Below are 22,084 nucleotides of genomic sequence, written 5' to 3'. Positions count from 1 at the left end.
CCCTCAAGAGAGGGCCAGAACTCACTGGGAGTCCTCAAGCTCTTTCCGATGGTTACAGGGATCGCCAATAAGACGAATGCAGGTTAGAATATGTTTTTTTGTTTTTTTTAAGAATGCATGGCTACTTATGTGTGTGTCTGTCTACCCACATAAGCTCCAAATCACTAACGTGCAGCTCACCAATGATCGCCTTAAAAGGCATCCAGACAAGTAATCCCCTTGTATCTCTTTGGAAGGTCCTGGAGATTTATTTAAATGTATGGACATATGTGTATGTTTGTGTGACACACAGATATAAGTCATGCATCACTCGACATGAGAACAGCTCCTGAGAACGATATATATCACTTGACCACTGAGCCACATCTCCAGCCTTATTTTGTATTTTATTTAGAAAAACGGGTCTCACTGAGTTGCTTAGCACCTCGCTAAATTGCTGAGGCTGACTTTGAACTCAGGATCCTCCTGCCTCAGCCTCCTGAGCTGCTAGAATTACAGGCATGTGCCACCATGCCTGGTGAGGCACATGTAATTTTGCTATTGTGTGAACATTGTGAGTGCACCTATACAACCCAGATGGTATAGCCTACAACACACTCAGGCCACAGTATAACTGTATGGGGTTCACTATCCTACATTCTGCCTGTCACGCCATTCTTAGGTGGTATGGGGCTGTACATACACACACACACACACACACACACACGATCATGGCCAGTGGGGGCAAGAAGGAAGACCATGGCTCACCCTGCTGATGTCATGTCTCTGATAACGCCTGAGCCCTGGTACTAGGTGGGAGAGCAGTGCTGTGGTGATGTACCAGCACCCCTTTATCTCTCTCCCCAGAAAACACCCTTGGAAGTTCAGAAACAGGACTTCTGTGTCCTATCAAAGGCTATGCAATGAAACTAACCCTAACAAATGTTTCCTTTATATACTAAAATTTGGAATAAGAGCAGCTCAAATTATTATTATTATTATTTGGTACCAGGGATTGAACTCAGGGACACTTGACTACTGAACCACATCCACAGCCCTATTTTGTATTTTCTTTAGAGACAGGGTCTCACTGAGTTGCTTAGCACCTCGTTTTTGCTGAGGCTAGCTTTGAACTCACCATTCTCCTGCCACTGGGATTACAGGCATGAGCCACTGTGCCTGGCTCAAACTATGTTTAAAATTTAAAATGTGAGAAATTTAGAAACAAAAACATCATGATTGTTTTAATATATGCATGTAACACTCATTCATTGATTATTTTAGTATGTGTAACTATATTCACTCATTCATTCATTCATTCATTCATTCACTCAAACAGTGAGCATTTAGAGTGTGCCTTCTGTGTAGCAAGCACTGTGTGTGGCTCTAGAGAACATGAAGACAGAACACACAACTGGACTGTTTGGCCTGGTGGGCACACACCGTGTCCTGAGCCAGGCAGGATGAGCACACATGGGGTGCTGGGGTACATGGGATGCAAAGTGGCCACAGGAACTGAGGTGGCTGTCCCTGACTGCCTGGTAAAGACTTGTCTTATTTTAATGAATGACTGAGAACGATCTATAATTATTAAATGAAAAGTACAGCCTAACAGGCGATAGCCCCTGATGACATTGTAATTACACTATTTGCAGCCTCCCAAGGAGATAAATAGTTCTCTTTCAGCTTTGTTTGCACTATCAATGACAAATAGGCTTACTAAATTCATGAAGAAAATGCACTTAGCATAGCCGTTGCATAAATAATCAAAATTCCAAATCAGTGAGGCTGAAATTAATGAGATTCAACCATTATTAGACTCCCACAATTAAAGAAAAAAAAAAAAACCACCTTGGAGAACGATTACTAATCAACTGACATATTGATGCAATATACAGTACAAAAAACAACTTAATCATTCATCTTCATATTTTGGATTGTAAGATAAAATATCAATGCCTGGTTAAGTTTGAATTTCAGAAAAATAACAAATAATTCTTTAAGTATGTCCCACCAATTTTTAACTTAATTAATTTATTTTTAATTTAAAAAATTTCTTTTAGATAGTCTTACACTATTGCTCATGAATGCCTAGGCTCAAATGATCTTGCCACCTCAGCCTCCTGAGTAGCTGGGACTATAAGCATGCATCATGGTGCCCAGCCCAAATACTAAATAGTACATAATTATACTAAAAATTTTTGTTGTTGTTGTTTATATGAAATTCCAGTTTAACCATGTGTGCTGGATTTTATTTGCTCATCTTGGCAACTCTGTGGACTTTGGATTCTCAGCAACATTCAAAATGTTCCTGTGTATGTTTGGGTACAATTATCCCCCAAAGGACCAGTCTGCCAATATTCCTCAGGTTTAAGACCAAATCTTCAAGGCACAGGTCTTGCAAATCAGTTAAATAATAACATAGACTTGCACATATTTTCCCATAACCATATCCAGTGGCTTGTCCTATTCCTTGCCAATGGCCAATGAAGAAACTGCTGTTTCCCTCTCTTAGTCCAGGGGACTTTGGACACACGAGTGCAAATTCTTAAGGTGCTGGACAGTAGTCTTACTGCATGACTCTTTAGCATCTGTTTATCCTTAGCTTTCTTGGCAACTTTTTATGGTAACTTGGATGGAATCTTATGACAAAAAGGGCATGTCACACACTCGAACTGGGTTCTCCAAGGAAATAAAAATCTCTGAAATCCTCTGGCATTGAAGAAATGAAGGAAAAGCTCCTTAGATTGGCCTTCAAAGCCAGGCTTTCTTTCCAGCTTTTCCTTCCAGAGAAGGCTGGAAATTGTGACCCATGACTTGCTTTTGTAAATAAAGTTTTATGTGAACACAGCCATGCACATTCCTTCTTGCCTCCTGTGACTGCTTTCCGACGCTGGTGGAAGAGTTGAGGAGTTGTAGAGACGGTATGTGGCCCAGGAAGCCTGTTCCTCTCTCACCCTGAATAAAAAACATCTCCTGCCTCTTCGGCTTACATTATATATTCACAGACTTCTATGTACATTAGCTTCCATACTGTGTGTTTCCTTTCATCCTCCTTGAAACCTAAGTGAGCTGACTTTTTAGCTCTGCATCTCCAAGGACATATTCAGGAAAAAATCACGAGTTAATTTTTCTGTCACCTCCCTTCCTTCCTTTTCTCTTCATTCAAAACATAAATGCCTTGGGATAATACTGAATATTTTCAATCCTCTGGCATTTTTCCATTCAAAGAGAGGAAAAAAAAAACTAAGAGAAAATGGTGCTATTTTGTAGCCACTAAAATGTCAATGTGGTTATATTTGAAAAGTAGGTACACAGAAGTAGCTTTCTAATCTTTCTTGCAGAAACTGGCCTGAGAGTTGTTTTAGAGCATCTGCTTATCACTGTATGAACATAGATCCCTCATCTTCCCCATGGAGCCCTAATTTCCCTCAAAGTCTACCCTGGCCAGGCAGCCCTGCAGACCATTACTCATTGCAGTTTAGTCAGGCACTATTCTAGAACACTCCAAAGCTCTACTGAGGTTAAACTCCATGTCCTGGGCTGGGGTGTAGCCCAGTGGCAGAGTGCTTGCTTGGCATGTGCAAGGCCCTGGGTTTGGTTCCCAGCATTGCAAAAAGTAAATAAATAATGTGTCCTATTTTTCTCTATCTAGGTTGTAAGTCCTTTACATATAAACAGCAGATCATCCTTAAGCAAGAACCTCAAGGCTATTATGGGGAGCTTTCCACTGAGAAACTGGGTTTAAAGCAAGGAGACAGTTACAAAACACTGGGATAGTCAAATTTAAAAACTGCTTCAATTCTACTTTTTTTTTTTTAAGCAAGAAAGAGTCCTCTCTTTTTGCAGTAAATTATGAGTGACCCAGTTGAAAGGGGAAGGGTGGAATAAATGGCTCTTTATGTTAAAAAGGTAACATGTGTTTACTGTCAAAGAAAACACACACAAGCACCCTGAGCCGTGGAAGGCAGAAACCCAGGATTTGTGCCCAATTATGCACAGCATCTGAGACTTTTTCAAGGGTGTACCATGCATTTTCCCACCTTTTGTTTTTGTTGTTTTAACAAAAATGGGATCACAACACACAATTTCTTAACTTGTATTTTCTTGAAGTCCTTTTCAACATCTTGGCAGATTTTTCAGTAGTTATGAAATTACAAAAAAAAAAAAAAAAAGGTCTTTCAATTTTTCTGGCACCAGAATCTGAATTAAACAACTGGAAAGTTTAGAGGAAATGAAAACATCAATTTTAATTAAATTTCTTTCTCTGCATGCACACGGACCATTTCTGGTTTATCAAAGCTCTCATACTTCCAGTGAAGTTTTCAGTAATAAATTAGGAAATCTAACTTAACATAAAAAAATACGTTTTATAATAGTTTGCAAGATGCACTTGAGATCTGATACACTTGCATTTTATACAGACACCACTGCATTTTCACTTAAAAATCACCTGCAGTATCTGAATTTGCAAATGTCATTAGGGACTAAACAGTGTGGGCTTGTTGTCAGGGTCTGAGGCTCTAGAAGATTTGCTGCTTTCCACCTCATGGGCCTAAATTCTATTCCCTTCCTTTTGTCAACTACAGCAACATGAGGACCAAGAGGGAAATATAAAAATGAATCATAATTCTACTTTAAATTTCCATTCTTAACCAATTAAATTGTGACTCTTAATATTAAAATATTGTTTTAGGAATTATTTTACATTATGCATTATCTCTTAAAATATGGCAAAGTAGTGAGGAACAATAAGACCCAACTCTGCCCAATCTTTCTTTCTTTCTTTCTTTCTTTTTTTAGTTGTAGTTGGACATAATACCTTTATTTTTATTTATTTATTTATTTATTTATTTATTTATTTATTTATATGTGGTGCTGAGGACCGAACCCAGCATCTTGCATCTACTAGGTGAATGCTCTACCACTGAGCCACAACCTCTGCCCCTCTGCCCAAACTATTTCCTTTTTCTTTTTTAAAAATATTTATTTAGTTGTAGATAAACACACAGTATCTTTATTTATTTTTATGTGGTGCTGAGGATCGAACCCAGTGCCTCACACATGCGAGGCAAGCGCTTTACCACTGAGCTACATACAGCCCCAGCCTAGCCCAAGCGATTTCTAACCAATAACTTCATGCTTCACAAGTGTGATAAGCAAGACTGTAGTGCTTCTAGATGTATGCTATATTGTGTTTCTATTTTTCTTTTTGTTGTTGTTTGTTTTTAACCCTGAAAAAACATATTGAAGATCTATGAGTCTATAAGATCTGATTATCATAAAAGCTCAAAATAGCAATAAAATATCTGAGGAGCAATTAGTGCAATTTAGCTTTACTCTCAAAGAACAAACAACCACAAAACTAAACAAACAAACAAAAAAGAAAAAAAAAAACCCAAGAAAAGTTCTGACTCTCCAATATTTGGGTTGAGATCCTAACCCCCAGGAACTTGGGCTCAGGAGGTGGGGCTCTGAGAGATAATTAGGTCATGAAGGCAGAAGCTTCCAGAATGGGTTTAGTGCCCTTATAAAAAGACATTAGAGAGCCCACTTCCTCTCTCCCTCCTCTGCACCAAGGCAGCACAAGGAGAAGGAAGCCATCTAAACCAGGAAGCCATCATCACCAGACATGTACCAGCCAGCTCCCTGGTCTTGGGCTTCCAGCCTCCAGAACTGTGAGAAGGGAATGTTGTTTATTTTTTTTAATTTATTTTTGGGACCAGGGATTGAACCCAGGGGTGCTTAACCATTGAGTCACACCCCCAACCCTGTTTTGTATTTTATCTAGAGACAGGGTCTCACTGAGTTGCTTAGGGCCTTGCTAAGTTGCTGAGGCTGGCTTTGAACTTGTGATCCCCCTGCCTCAGTCTCTTGAGCCGCTGGGATTATAGGCCTGTGCCACTGCGCCTGGCTGGTGAATGTTGTTTAAAACACTCAGATAGCATTTATTACAGCAGGCCAAAACTGATTAAGACACTGAGATACTGTGATATATTTATAGTTTGGTTTTCAGCCATGCTTCTTGACCCATAACTCCCTCCCCCCGGCAGGCTATCGAAACTAGAATTTCTCTTCTCCAAGGCGGATCACAGAAACTCTAATCATCCCCTGCCTTTCTGTGCAGGAGCTGGCCATAGAGAAAATCTCTGACCAGCCATTGACTGAGAGTAGGTCATAAGACCCCCTCATTCCAGAGGGGTCCTGTTCATACCCTGGAGGGAGGAGTGCTGCACAGAGACCCAAAAAGAATCTGAAGAGACAGGCTTTCTGGGCTCCCCACCAGCTATTAGCAATCATGTTACCACGATGAAATCTCCCCACAAACCCCAAAGGATTGGGTTCCAAGAGCGTCCAGATACGGACATGGCAAGTTACACTTCTAAGATGGCTTGGTGGTGCCACGCAGGCCCCTTCCCCAGGCCTCGTCCTGCGCATTTCTGCATGAAATGCAGCATCTTATATAAGATGAACCAGGGAACATGAGCGTCTCCTTGAGTGGCTCCAGCTGACTAACAGAATGTGGGAATGGGATTGTGGAAGCCTCAAATTTCAGCTGGTCAGTCAGAAGCACGGGTCAAACGGCATGGACCTTGAGCTTGGCATGTAGTGGGAGCAGTCTTGGAGACTGAGCCCTCCGCCTGTGGAGTGTGATGCTGTCTCGTGTAGACAGCATCAGGACAGAATTGGATGAGAGGACACCAGCCACAGAACTGTTTGCTTGCTGGTGGGGAGACATCTCCACACCTTTTGAAGTCACAGAAGTCTGCTGTGTTGCCTGTCGAGTGACACTGGGAGCAGAAGGAGATGCAGGCACTCTGAGCTTTTCCCAACACAGTCCCCAGTCACCGTTGTCCACTCACAGTGACCACGATGATGACGGATCATCGTCTCCATCCATCCACCGATTCCTCTGAGCACCTAGGAGAGGCCCTACATTCAATAAGGTCTCTCCACGTTTCCTCATTTAATCACAACAACTCTGAGAAGTAGGTTTGTTTATTCCCATTTTACAAATGAGAAAGCTGAAGTTTAGGGAGGCCAACCAGCTAGAACCTTCCATCAGTCTGCCAAGCTCCTACCAAGTTGTTAAAAGGACTGGGTTCACCCCAGGCCTCCTTTGAATTTTTCATAATTATAGCTATTGAGTGACCTGAAGCCCCATGAGAGTGTGGAGGGAAGGCGTGAGGACCAGCTATCTCCCTGTTTGTAGTTGGAGGAGGGGACACATGTAGTGGACAGAGGGCCTCATCTTGGTTGAATCCCAGCTCCAGCTCCTACGAACTAGGTGGTCACAGGACGGTTATTTAGCTTTAGTTTCTTCATACCTAAAATGGAATCATGAAACCAACGCGGCGGATTGTTGTGAAGGCAGAGCCCAGTGCTGAACAGATGTGCAGATATTCAGAGGTACCTATTTCTTTTGCATTCCCTTGCTTGCTGCATGTTACAAAATCTTTTGCCTCAATTCGGACTGTTCTTTAGAATACAGATGAATACATTTGCTGAGCCTAGTCCTACAAGAGCTGGACAACACTCAGGAACATGAAGGACTTTTGCCTTGTGTGGGAGGCTGGGAGACATGACTTCAGAAGTCCACTCCAACTCCATTTTCTCTGAAATGTGACCAAACCCTTTCTTAAAATGTAGCACAAGAAATTCTGCATAGAAGTATCACTTTAGGGGCTCATCAGATACCCTCGTTCAGGTTACTGGGCCAGTGATAAACTACAAGGAGCTCTCTTGGCTGGACACACCAGTGTAGCAAGCAACATCAGAAGATGACTTGGACACAGAATGAAGTCATGGGGAAATTAATACTTTGAAATCTAACTGGCATGTCAAGGAGAAGCATCATGTTTACACAGCAAAAAACACATGATGCATTATAGATTTGTAACTATTTTATATATTACTCATATATCTACATGTGTACGTGTGCATACATAGATATGAGCAAATGAGTTAACTCATCTTTTTCTCAGGCTAAGAAACAATTCCCTAATATCCCAAAGCCCAAAAGAAAGCCAATCTAAACTGGAACTTCCCCCTCTTCTAACCATTCTAGGACAGTGACAAATTCTGCCTGGAGATCCATAAATCTTGGTTGAAGTGAGAACAATTAAAGAAAAATACATGATAATAAACATCCAGAATTGGGGAATTATAAAGATTAGAGATGTATACATCAAAATATTAGATATTTTCCAAATATCCCTTAGTACTCCCATAAATCCTCTAGTGCCAGATTCCAGATCCACACGAACAATGCCTCGAGATCCCGTTTACCTTCCCACACATGTGCCTCTACCTTAGAACCAGAATGATATTAAGAAGAAATCCCAATTACTTAATTTTAGGAAAAGTTTCTTCTCTCCCCTCCCTTTTTCTCCCCCCCCCCTTTTTTTGGTGATTCTGGTGATTGAGATCAGGAATGCTTTACCACTGAGCTACATCCCCAGCCCTCTTTATTTTTTTGAGATAGAGTTTCCCTAAATTGCTGAGACTGGCCTCAAAATTGTGATCCTCCTGCCTCAGCCTCCTGAGTTGCTGGGATTACAGGTGTGTGCCACTGTACCTGGCTTCTTCTCTCTTTTAAGGAGAGAGTAAAATGGAAAACAATAGCTGTTTTAAAAGACAATTAAAAAAAAAAAACTAGTTTATTTTCCCATTCCTTCCTCATTCTGGGGATAAACTGTCAGGTGAAGGATGAGTGGTCTAACCTAGGTTTCCAACTTAACCAGCCAGTTCCAGTAACTTAGCTTTCCTGTTGCACATTTTGTCACAAATACAGGGATGACCAAGTCTTGATTATGGTATACAAACCTGCAAACTTTCTGAAGCTGAGACAGTAGGGAAGGGGAGAACAATGACCGTTCTGTTTCTTTCAGCTGATTTAGCGATAGCTAGCTGTTTCTGTTTTTACCTTGAGCACCCTTAAGATGCTCACCTTGGGGCTGGGATTGTGGCTCAGCGGTAGAGCGCTCACCTAGCACAGGCAGGACCGGGGTTTGGTCCTCAGCACCACATAAAAATAAAGGCATTGTGTTGTGTCCACCTACACCTCAAAATAAATGTTAAAAAAAAAAAAAAGATGCTCAACTTTTCTGTCAACAGTGGTCACCTTGGTGACATGGGGTAGGGGTGGGGTTTAAAAAAAGGAACCCTTTTTTACATTTCTGTGATTCTGAAGAGTTTTAATCCACCAAGCATTTGCTATATTTTTAACCTTTAAAATATTCTGCTTCTCTCTAGGAACTTGGTTAAAAATTTTAACAAGATCATTTCTCCTGTAAATGTGGATGCTTATTGTTCTTAATCAGGCTTATTATATTCTATGTCAAGGGGAAAGTTGATTCTAAAATTTTCTTCACATTCATTTGAGCCCTTCGAATGATTGCACATCTGGGTTCAGGTTTCATATAAGACTAAAAATGCATCTTCTGTTACTACACTTTGTGATTTTCCTTCTTGCTTTCCAAACACAGGTTTCTACAATTGCAAAGAAACCCTTTAATGGGATCATAGATCAGCACTAGAGGTTTAAGCAAGTTTCTTTAACAAAACTTTTTGTTTCCTGACCTTTACTTCAAAAGCTTGATTTCAGACTTTTGCAGGGAATATTTCAAGACTAAAGGCCTTGACTGACTAAAGGCCTTGACTGTAGAGTCCCACTTAATTAAAAAAAAAATTATAATAAATGGACACAAACCCAGCACCTCCCATGTGCTAAGCAAGCACTCTACCAACTGAGCCACAACCCCAGCCCCACCCCTACCCCCACATATTTTTAACAACACATAGATCCTAATAATCAGGAGTGGTAACAGGGAGGAAATATTAACAGATAAATGTAAATAGAGATGCTGCCCCTGTAGAAATAAATGGCTTCCCGTGTGCCACACCCCACCAAAACTATACCTTCTTAAAAGACGCAATAGATTCCACAGCCTTTGTTTCAGTCATAAGATGCTCACTAATTTTTGCAGAAAATTCTCTTAGCAGACATTTCACATCAAGACATGTATTGGGATTATGAAGGATGACAGTGACCTTCTGAGGGCCTGTCCCTGCATAGATTCTCATGTGCAATAACCACCCTCTTACCCAGGGTATTGGCCCTGGCCTCTCTGAAGATCAACCAGGCACCCCCCTCCCCACATCCTAGCCAACAATATACTGTTTTTTTTTTTTTTTGGTACCAGGGATTGAACCCAGGGGTTCTTAACCACTGAACCACATCCCCAGCCCTTTTAAAAAATATTTTATCTAAAGACAGGGTCTCGCTGAGTTGCTTAGGGTCTTACTAAATTGTTGAGGCTGGCTTTGAACTTGAAATCCTCCTGCCTCAGCCTCCCAGGTGGCTGGGATTCTAGGCATGCACCACCCTGACTGGCAATACTTGAGTGGTAGGTATGGAAATTAGTGAATGGGAGCCTTGAAAAGAAAAAAAAAAGAGTCAATGAATTTATTTCTAGCTGGAGGGTCTGGGCTTCCACCTGACCCCGTGCTTTGAAGTTTTCATGTCATGACACACACACACACACACACACACACAGATTTCTGCATGTGTGTGGCCCACTAGGTCAGTGGCTGGAGCTCATGGGGCCTGGTCTTCATGAAGGCTCAGGCCTTGCTCAGCAAACCGGGGGCTACATCCTGCTCGTTCTTGGCATTCTGGTTCAGAAACTGGGTCTGGACCATCAGTACTTTTGTTTATCAGATCTGTGAGGCAAGAAGGTAACCAACATCAAATCACCAACTTTAACCAAATCTGTTGGGCCGTTTTCAGTCACTGGTTATAATTATCAAACTATCAGATTGGGGAAGCCTGGGGGAGGTGCGTTTTGGGCGAATTCCACACTTTTCTTTCAGCTCCCTACTCAGTAAGGACTCTATTACGGTTTTGATTTTAGTATCAAATCAAGGGAAAGTGCTATGGAGCATAAGAGATGTTATAGACATAGAATCTGGCCCACGGAAATCTCTGTCCTTGGATATGGAGCAGCCGAAAGAAGACATTCATGTAAGTGGTCGCAGAGAGAGGAGAATGCTTGCAGTATAAGGTAAAACGGGACTGTCAAGAAAAAGAACTTTACGTCAGCTGTGGTGGAAATGGGTGGGAAAAGCTGCCCTCTGGGCAGGTTGCCAGGCACGTGGGAGACCAGCACCTTGGCCAGGTCTCCAGTGGGCATTCCCATTAGGATGAAAGAAGAGAAGAGAGCTACCTGGCCAGTTTTACATTGACAGTGTGAAAGCAGAATTCTGATAAATATCATGTGGGGTGAGGGGTTGGGGACAATAGGAAAGGAAAGGGTGGCATTAGTCATTAAAATGAAACTTTTTTTCTCCACTGCCAAGAATGGAACTCAGGGCCTTCTGCTTGCCAGGCACTGAGCCAAATCCCCAATTCCTGAAATAAAACTTTACAAAAGTCCTATGGTCAATTCTTATTGCTTTCCTCACTTTCTTATATCAGAGAATGGAGGAACAATTGTCATCTCTGAAATCAACCCACAGCATTTCAAAAAAAGGTTTGTGGTGGCATGCCAGTGCCTGGGATCACCCTTCAGCTGCCAGCTAGACATCCCCTTTCCTCAAGTTTAGAAAGTGCTGGCGCATCACCAATGCTAGGGGTGTAGTAAAGGGTGCCATCACCCACACGCTCCTGTAACCTTAGCGAAGTCTTTTCTGTATTTCCCACTCGACGGGTCTGATAATAGATTTCTTTGACTGCTTGAGAAATTCACTGCTTCTGAAGCTGACATGGAAGAAGACCTTGCTGAAGAGGGGGGCCCATGGAACCCTATCTCTCCCTCAAAGAGAAAAGTCCTCCAGTCACACCTGGCCATCACAGGAGGGCAAACAGCCTCTGCCACGTGGCATCCTTATGAAAGGAAGCAAGAAGAGACGTGACATACCTTGTCCAGGTGGTACAAGTGAAAGTGCTTTGACTACAGGTAAACCATGGAAAATACTAGCACAGACATCAGTGTGACGGAATCACATAGAAGGACCAATTATCCCAAAGGCAGGCATCTAGCGTGCCGTGAGTCTAGAGCTCTGTACCCCACTGTCTACCCCATTGTCTTACTTCTTGAACGGCGATGATGTGGCTTTGTAGGGTTTTGCCAGATGTATTCTTCCACAACCTCGTCAGGAGAGGGAATGTAAGGAAGGGATGAAGCTAAGGAGTCACCCAGGCAGCCGAATTGAGAAACCACAACTGCTGACAGAGTAGGCTGAAGGCAGGTGTGCTCATTACACTAAGAAGAAATGGAATCAGTCTCTGCTGGAATTGCCCAAACTGGCCACCAACAGAAGTGACCCGCACTTGTGTGACCTCACTGAGATGCCTCACAGTACTTGAATGATCAGGTGAGATCCATCAGAGAACTGGGTGACCATGTAATGAATGAACTTGTGCAAGATGGGGGGCCCTGAATCTGGCAGGGCAGAGTATCAGCTAGACAGATCCATCATGGGCTTTGCACACCTGACGGTGGCTTCCCGATAGCCACCGGGGTGACATCTCAGCCACCAAAGCAGCACATACATATTGGGGTTACCTTTTTACCTTTTATATAAGTTGTACAAAAATTTCCACTGGAATTCTTTCATTTGTATCATTCCTTCATGTGAAATAGTTCAGTTCCCTCCAAAACAAAAAACAAAACAGTGAGTGCTACCTGCCATCAAAGAAGAAGAACTTCCCACGTCCATTCTTTTCTCCATGAACAAAGTTGCCCTCAAATCTGTCGGTGGAGGAGTAGGTGACTGTGCAGAACCCATGCGGCAATCCATCGTCATCCAGGTGTCCTGCGGAAAGAACCACAAGGCAAAGCTTAACAGAGTCTGGGCTCCCCACCACTGTCAGCCCGGATGCTGCCAGGCAAGTCCTGGGGTTGCCCAAGGACCCCTTCCTCGGCACCAGGTGGTCAAACATGCAAAGCTTTCTCATCTCATTCATACTGGTGGCACCCACTGGATCATGGACACTTGTGAACTGACAGGTCTACAGGGACTTGGCCACATTTCAGAATGTGAAATTTAAATAGGCTTGCAGCTCATGTGGGACTGAGGGCTATTATCAATAAGATCTGCAGTGCTGGCTACAATGTACCATCTACCCACCCCCCCCCCCCCACTAGATCTTCTCATGTTTGAAAAGAAACTCTGTGCTTAACTGAAATGTGGTTCAGAGTCATTGTTAGAGTGTATCGCTAGATACATTATCTTGGCAATAAATTATCCAATTCTTGAGTTTTTAAAGTACCCAGTATGACTTTATATATCATTCTGTTTTATGATGTGGAGGACTACAGCCATTCTGAGACCCCCCCAAGTTTACATGTTATGCTCAGATAACAAGAAAGAGAGTCATGTCTCTAAAACTGCCCTGCTATTCATACACAACCTCATTGGCTGAGAGTCCTTTTTTAAATTTTGGTATTGAGGATTGAACCCAGAGGTGCTCTACCATTGATCCACATCCCCAGCACATTTTATTTTCTATTTTGAGATAGGGTCTTGATAAGTTGCTGAGGACCTTGCTAAATTGCTGAGGCTGGCCTTGAACTTGCAATCCTCTTGCCTCAGCCTCCAGAGTCACTGGGATTACAGGTATGTGCCACCACCACACATGACTGGCTGACAGTACTTCTAAGCTCGAACTTGAGCATAACCTGTTTTATTTTGCAAAATCATTCAGCTTTGAATGTTTAGCAACAACCTTGTTGCATACCCCCTACCACTGTGTGTCAGAGGGTTTGTATTCTAAATGGAGGCAGAAGTGTCCACAAAGCCATTTCACTAGTGATCTTGAACCTCAGCAGTAGTCATTACCCAGATCTTTCAATTGCTGGCTCTTCCTGGATCCCAGGCGGTCTATTCTAATGTATATGTTTGCAGTCCACGTTTCAGTTCTTTATTACTATCTACATATTTCACAAACCCCAGGGATCACCTCCTGGGGTCTCCCCACTCATTCTGGCAAACTGATTTTGCAGAGCTGGGTGAAAATAAGGGCAGTCATTACTCTACTGGCTTTTTCCTGGGTTAACAACCAGGGTCACGGATGGAAAAGGAATAGAGACATTACACACCGTGTGCAGCACAGGACATTAAATACTAAAATGTGGCTTCCAGATGGTGCACAGACAGGAGAAAACATACCAAACCACCACAAGGAATGTTTTCATCTCCTAAAATAATTTCTTCTAGCATGATAAAAGAATATTATCAGGCTGGGCTGTAGCTCAGTGGTAGATGGTTGTTCTAGCATTCCTGAGGTCCTGGATTTGATTCCCAGCACCACAAAAGAAAAAAAAATTAAGAATATTACAAAGAATTAAAATGCTCCTTAGTTCTATTACTGATTACAGAAGGATAAAATAACAGCCAACAGATCAATACATCTGACTCCACATAAAATGGGTCTCGTTGAACGTGTACAGTAAGACATGACTACTTAAATACATGACAATCAAGATAGTCCCTTTCCTCTTAACATATGCTTTTTCCACCAGGGCCAGGAAATCAATTGTCAGGAGGGAACTAGGTCATAAGTGCTTTCTTTTTTATATAAAAACCAATGGTACATGATCCTTGAGTCATATGAAATATGTGGATAGTGTTTTCTAAATATCTACTGATGACATTTTTCTCACTGAAACAGATTGTTTACTTTTTTCTTTTCATAAAAAATCCACTCAGTGTACAATAGCTAAAGTTTTTTTTTTTTTATGAAAATGTTGTTGGGATAAAATTAAATTTAGCCACTAAAGTTCCTATAAATTTAATGTCCTATTTTGAATTGGGTATAAAGTTCAGAATAATCAGGTTAGCCTCATATGAGATATTTACTAATTTGTTGAAAATGCTTTTTTTTCATAGAAATCAGTTCACACATTTCACACTTTACACAGTCCATGTTGATAAATCTGTTATTTCACTTTAGATCAAGAGAAATATTATGATAAACATGAACACTAATTCCAATGTAAATGCACCCTGCTTTCCCTCTAGCCTGTCCTATTTCTGAATACAGTGCTCACGGTTCACCCTCAGCAATGGAACTGAACTATTAGGGAAATGGAAGATGTCAGATGACACACCAAAAGCGCATAGAGGTCAGCACTGATCCCAGGTGAGATGACCAGAGGCTCAACCCTGCTCCACGAGGGATGCCTGTGTTGGTGCCTTTCAACAGGCCAGCGGAGAGGAGTCCCATCATCCTTTTAATCTCTTAGGAGAGAGAGAGGGACATACTGAATGATGGCCATTTCTCAGGTGATCTTGTGATTCTAGAAGAAGGTGCATGGGTGTGTGACCCTTCCCTGTCATTCTTAAGGTTTTTATGTTGCTGGTGGGGGAGTTCTGAAATCTTTCAAAGCACACTGGGGTCTCGTTCTCCTCTTTCTCCTTCCTCTACCCTTCCCCCTTCCCCTCCTCCTTCTTTTCTTTATTTCTTTTTTTTTTTTCTTCTTCTTTTCACAGTACTAGGGATGGACCCAATGTGTAGCTAAATATACTGTACATGTTTAGGCAAGGTGCTAGGCAAGTGCTTTACCACTGAGCTACATCCCCAACCCTTTTTATTTTGAGACAGGGCCTCTCTAAGGTGCTGAGGCTGGTCTGGAACTTGGAATCCTCCTGCCTCAGCTTCTGGAGTAGCCAGGATGACAGGTGTGGACCCACAAGTCCTGCTCAGGGATGCCCCACTTGACTGGCTATGGTTTTTTGTTTTTTTCCATTTCATCAGGATGTGATCAACTAATAGCTTTAGAAATTAGAGGCTGTGATCATTCAAGACTTCCACCCTGAATATTTAATAGCTCAGGGGATTTTTCTGAGCAGTAAAACTTTACATCTAGAAAACAACCAAAACAATAACAACAAAGACTTTTCCAAACAAATAAACACAGGGAACATAAGAAATTGGGTGGCTATGCCCCTCCATTTCCTTTTAGCATTAGTTCTATGAGAGATTCCAGCATGATTTCATTTCAAATGTCCTTTAGACAATATGATTTATGATATTTTGTCATGTCAGTGATAGTCTTATTTAGTTAATTTTTGCAGTGTGGGAGATGGAATCCAGAGCCTTGTGTGTGCCAAGCAAATTCTGTACCCTTTTACCCCACCTCTAGTCCTACGAAGAGTCAATTTAATGAAGTAGGATGTTGATAAACAGAAGAAGAACCCACTGGGTCAAGTGTTTCCTGTTATCACTTTAAACCTCAAAACAATCTTCTAGATTTCCACCTATTTCCGTTGAGGACACCAATGACACATGACTTGTCTATGAATGCTGCAAACCCTTCCCCCAAGGCCAACAATTCCTCTTCTCTTGGGAGGAGTGTTGAGCACTCTTTCTTCCTGGCTGCTATAGAACAAGGTGTCACTATGAAAGCCAGGCGTGTCCAAGGCCCTGGTAGAGAAGGTAATCCTCCTAGAACTGCGGAGATTTTCAACAGCATGTCCAGGTTGTCAATTCCTGTCCCTTGCCAGTGTTACCTAACTTAAAGAGAAGCCCTCGTCCCCCCAGCTCTGATTGAGGTCAGTCTGCAGAATGTGCCAGGTCAGCCAACAGCCTTCCAGGCCAGTTTCCACTACACAGAGGGTGAGCACCAGGCCCAGAGGACAGGGAAATTAACTTGAATGACTGCTCTGTGTTTTTAATGCTGCCCCAGCTAATCCACCGTATATCCGTCTGCAGCATGATTTTAAATATTTATAGGCATTAGAGAAAGGAAAAGAAAAAGCAACAATTTCACAAGTCTACTTTTTCATTTTGTTCTAAAGATCATTGTCTACTGAATGGATAGAAAGTTAAATATTTCCCCTTGAGTTACTTTTGAGTAAGGTTTTTTCCCCTGAACCTGATAGAAGCCAGGCCTCTACTCTGCCAGCAATGTTTGCCTCAGCAAAGGAAATTCCCTCCAGATCAGACTCTGCTGCTGACTGCCTCCGGCTCACAAGGGATCTGGGAGTGCAGTGTGGGTTTCCTCAAAACAAGAGACCCTTCCACATTATTACTACTTTTGGAGGGTTTTACATAGCCCTCCAAAAGTAGTAATAATAAAAGCCAAGCTTATTCTAATAATAATAATGCAAAAAAAAAGCCTTCCCGATGATACACTCACACAGGCTGTTAAAAATATAATTTGATTTTTAAGGGCAATTCACTGCAAGAGCTCAACTGTTAGTTGTGAGGGTCATAATTTCAGCACATGGCCCACAGGGAGAGGGTGCTACCAGTACACTGAGCATGCGTTTGTCCTAGGAACACAGCGTGGGCAGTCTTATTACAGAAGCCAGGACAGGCTATTGGGTGGCCTGTTAATAGAAATATTACTGTGTTGAGGGCGCTGGGTAGGGAAACTCTGAGCAGCTGTTTTCATCCTGCTTCATAACTGCACACCTGGACCATTGCAAGGGGCCTATGAGGTGACATTCAGCTGCCCATTCAGCCCCTCCTAGTGCCCCTGCTTACCACTGTCCAGAGCAGAGCTCCAAAGGGTCCCCGTAGCTCCTGTGGCCTCCAGCTGTCATCCTCTGGTCCTGTGACCCACGCTCCCCTCCCTCAGGCACCCTCCACTTCTCTCCTTCTAAGCCCAATATTACAGCAGATCCCACAAAATGATTCTCTGGATGGGCCCCAGTAGTTCCATGTGGGATGTCTTTACTTTCAAAGTTTTCCTCTCAACTCAACTCTGTGCCACCTCTTTGGGGGAAATCTTTCCCCCTCTACTTCCCCAAGCTACAAGTAATTGTTACTTCCTCTCAACCACTGAGATCCATCTATGTAGACATGCTACAATGTTAAACTGCTAATAGGGACTACATTGTATTCATTTCCATCTATGGGTGGACAAAGAAATAGAAAAATAAATGTTTCCAAGGCCCCTGATGAAAACTAACACATGAAAGCTAAACATCACTCTCCACTGAACAAACTAGACTTTTAATGTTTTAAAAAACCACAGTGAGAACAAGGAGCAGTGACATGCACCTCATCTCAACTTATCCAGAGGCTGCGGCAAGAGAATCACTTGAGCCCCAGAGTTCGAGGCCAGCCTGGGCAACATAGCAAGACCCCTGTCTCAAAAGTCATAATAATAAAAATTTTTTAAATAAAAATAAAAAGCCACAGAGAGAGCTCAAGTTCAGCCTCCGGGTCTCAAAGCTTGTTGTTTACCCAAAGCAGCAGGGCAGGCACAGGTGCAAAGAATGCTCCCTCCTGACACCCCCATTTCCCCTCTGGGAATTCATTCACTCTGAGTTTAGAACTTCACTAGGTTACAATTCTACCCTGATAGAGATCCAAATTGTATATGATGCACAAGACATTTAAACTCAAGTCCTCAAGAGATCAGTTTCTCTTCCAGGGTACACTTTAATGGGGGAGGGGAGAGGAGAAAGAATTCCTGTGGCAGAGGCTGAAATGAAATTATCTTTCCCAGATGCATTATTCTGAGACACTGAACTCTGTCAGAAAAACCTCTGAAGAGTTATTCTGATAAAGAATGATGTTGACATAATATTTAGCTGTTTCTCAACTCAAACACCCAAGTACTTCATATAGTTGACTGACAGATCAAAAATTTAAAACTATGTGGGGAGACAGTTTGGTATAGTGGAGGGGAAGTCCAGCCTGTCCCTCCCCCTTGCTAAATGTCCTTGAATTAGTTCTTCTCTATGTCTCATTTCCCCTCCTCAGTAAAATTAGAATATTTGTACCTGTCTCATAAGACTGAATGGATAATATGTGCGAAACACTGAGCACAGAACTTTCACATAATAAGAACAAAAAAATTATAGCAACGATAATAATAGCTAAGACAATGAACTTCTGAGCAGAGAGGCTGTGTTTATGGAGAGAGGTAGATTAGTTGAACACCAAGATATTCAGACTAGTTTCTCTTTGGGAGAAGGTCATGAACAGTTTATATCTTATACCTGTGTTAGATGTTAAGCAGAGACCACTGCACACAAGCACTAAAAAGGCCAACAATTGCTGAGAAAAGCCCAAGGGTGCAATTTGCCAGGAGCACAAACACAGCTTTAGACATCCTGCAAATTTGAGCCTGACAGCTCATTATTATTTATTTATTTTATTTTATTGAGACAGGGACTCGCCAGGTTGCTCAGGCTGGCCTAGAACTGTCAAGTGATCCCGCCTCAGTTCCCAGAGCAGCTGGGACTTCAGGCATACACCACCATACCTGGCTTCTCTAAGGACTTTTAAATATCAAAAGTTATTCTAGGACTGGGAATGTAGCTCAGTGATAGAATATTTACATAGCAGGCGCTGAGTGTGATCCCTAGCACCATAGGAAAAAAATAAATTAAAAATTTAAAAATTTAAAGTTAATCTAATTGTCTAGTGTTAGGTGCCACTGAGTGTGTGTCCCAGATTGCCCAAGATAGTCAAGGTTTAAGCCAGTTGTCCCAGCATAATTATTAATAGTGCCCGCTCTTGCTCTCAGAAGTGTTCTGATTTAGGACAATAATGTATATGCTCAACCTGTATAACTGCCTTTCCCGATGATAAAAGGAAACTTCCCTGCTTCTAATCCAGGAGATTATCTCAAAAACAACATAGATACATGTTGAAAGCCTCCTTAACATTCTGCAAAAGGCCCCCAGGACCAGAGGGGAAGGAGGCTTCATCTGTGATCAGGGTTTTTACAAGTAAAAAGTAAAAGTAAACGTTGAGGAATAAGAGTAAACCCTAACAAGCCCTAATTTGAGAAGAGCATTTTTTTTCCCCCATGACAGAGGCAGAAGAAGTCAGTAACTTAATTCAAAGTCTTGTGGACCAACTCAATCAATGCCTTTGGGTCCCACTAAGTTCCAACATTAAGTTTACTTAAGGGGTACAAGCTCTGAGTTCACAATATTGTGAAAATTTTCTAAAGTTAAAAAGCATACTAATTGCCTTTGAACCTAGATGAAAAAAATAATAAGTTTTAATATTTACATCAGATTGAATACCTTTTGGAGAATTCATAAATATCACTCTGATTAATCTCCTTCAAGAGCACTGCGATAGGAATTATGTTTATGAAATCATAAAATTTGATTTTTCCTACTGTAGCACTGACCATGCATCCTTATGCATTTGTAAAGCGTTGCCACTTTAGTTTTTAATTGTTTGTGAGAATTTGTTTACACAAATTAGATAGAAACCAGATTCAACCAATAGCTAAAAATTATTTGCTGGGATGCTGTTTAAAATATTCTGGAACAATACCACACACAACATTGCAAAACATCACGACGCACGGTTTAGGGTAGAATCCAATAAATACGCTAAAGAGTATTTTCCAGTATTCAGTGTTACAAAATCATAACATCTGATGACACAAACAACGAGATTGTATAACGTCCCCACAGCGTTTTTCAGAACTAGCAAAAAAGAGGTGGAGAAACTCAGCAAAACAAAGTGGCAAGGAAAGTCGGGGGAGGGGCGCCAGAAGAGAAGGGGCGGAGAAACACGACACCGCGGTGGTGATATCACCCACAGCCAACTGCAGGGAATTCAGAAAGTTAAGTGTCACCCAGCAATTTCGGTCGGGGTTTGCGACGCGCCCGCACAGCGTGGCGGCGGCGGCGACACCCCGGCTCGGAAGCAGGAAGGGGGAGGGGGGCTTGACAGAGTTCGCTCGGGGAAGCAGAAGGGAGGGCCACCCGCCTCCCCGACCTCGCACGATCGAGCCCGGGGTCGGAAGCGTGGTCCAGTACCCCGCAATGATTTCATCCTTTTGGAGGAGCCGCCGCTGCCGCCACGTGCCAGGTTCGGCCCGGTGCACGGCGCTGGGGGACCCACCCGGTGGCGGCCGCGGTGGCGGGGCGCAGCGGCGAACGGAAGCAAAGGGCTATTGGCCGGAGTGGGAATCAAGGTTGCCCAAACTGCACAGGGGGGTTGCTCCGCGGGGACAACCAGGTCGCTGACCTCCAGGGTACCCTACCCTCCATCCCGGCGAGGGGAAAGGCCAGAGTGCAGGGCAGGTTAGCAACTCCAAGGGAGGATGCAGGCTGTGGCCGGGCGGGATGAAGCCACCGTGCATTCCCAGGGCCCCCGGCCCAGTGAGCCCCATTCCCGGCCTGCGCCCCGCCGCGAACGGTGAGCTCCCGGCAGCTTGGCCGTAGCTGTCCGGCCCCCGCCCGATCAGGGCAGCCCGCCACCGGCGTAGGGGACAGTGGCTGCCGCGGGGCCCGGCACCGCGCAGGTCGCAGCCCGCCACTCCTTCGGCGCTCCGGGCCCTAGGAGTGTCCTCCCCGGTCCCGGAGAAATGCTTGTACCTTCCACTGCCTCCTCCACCATCTCGTCGTCGCTATCCATGGCGGCCGGGGACCCTGCCCAGCTCGGGGCCGCGCGGCTGCCTCCGGTCCCTCCGGGTGCTCCCGGCGGCTGAGCGAGCGCTGGGGCTGAGCCCTGCGAGTTTGGAGGAGGAGGAGGAAGAGGAGGAGCAGTCGGGGCTGGCTCGCACTGCCTCCCCCTACAGCCCTTTCAATTCCTCGGCCTTCAGCTGCTGCCGCAGCAGCCGTCCCCCCTCCCTTCGCCCACTTGCCCCTGGCCTCCGAGGCTCTGGGGTGCCGCGGTGGCCGCCACCGCTGCAACTTTCTCCTGTGATACCCCCTCTTTGTTATCGAGCAGCTGATCCGCTGACATCACCCAGCGCCGGTGCGCTCCCTCCCTCGCTGATTGACAGTTCCCTGTCCCTTCCCAGAAGTAAGGCTCCTTAAAACGAAAGGCGCTCCGGGGCCGCGCTGACTCTGTGCCCCAGCCAGCCGGTCCCTGGGCCCCTCGGCGTTTATCTTTTTGCTTTTGCGCGACTTTGCGCGCTCCGAGCGTGCCACACGGTCCTGGCAGCTCCGGGCTTCTTACGTGCATTCAAGACCTCAGGGTACCCGCCCTCTGGGGGTCTCCCGCAACTTGGAACTCCGCAGTGCAGTGCCCCCTCCCTCCCCGCACTTCGGGACAACCTCCAAAGCTCAAGGGAAGCCGAGGAAGCCTTGCTGCCGCCCCGGCGCCTCGACTTCCTCTCGCCCTCGCCCCCGCGTCACCCGGTGTGCCACCGGAGCTGCACAGTGC

The 22,084-nt window shown here is 43.9% G+C and overlaps 1 protein-coding gene across 2 annotated transcripts in view; it reads right to left on the bottom strand.

Annotated features, from left to right (window-relative positions):
* Window positions 1-21,501, bottom strand: part of Setd7 (SET domain containing 7, histone lysine methyltransferase) — a 48,146-nt gene extending 26,645 nt beyond the window's left edge. Inside the window, exons 1-2 of one of the 2 annotated variants that reach the window (XM_046459541.2) lie at window positions 21,292-21,501; window positions 12,669-12,798 (exon numbers count right to left, since the gene is read on the bottom strand). In XM_046459541.2, coding sequence (XP_046315497.1) covers window positions 12,669-12,798; window positions 21,292-21,331 — 170 coding nt within the window. In that variant the 5' untranslated portion in view covers window positions 21,332-21,501. The remainder of the gene's footprint in view (window positions 1-12,668; window positions 12,799-21,291) is intronic. The other variant, XM_046459542.1, reaches the window with a different exon arrangement.
* Window positions 21,502-22,084: the final 583 nt, after the last annotated feature.

This window comes from Marmota monax, unplaced genomic scaffold (assembly GCF_021218885.2).
Source record: "Marmota monax isolate L192 unplaced genomic scaffold, Marmota_monax_Labrador192_F-V1.1 WCK01_AAM20220418_F8-fsc00039, whole genome shotgun sequence".
NCBI lineage: Eukaryota > Metazoa > Chordata > Mammalia > Rodentia > Sciuridae > Marmota > Marmota monax.
Note: the sequence above shows the minus strand (reverse complement) of the source record. Positions and strands in the feature narration are given on the sequence as shown.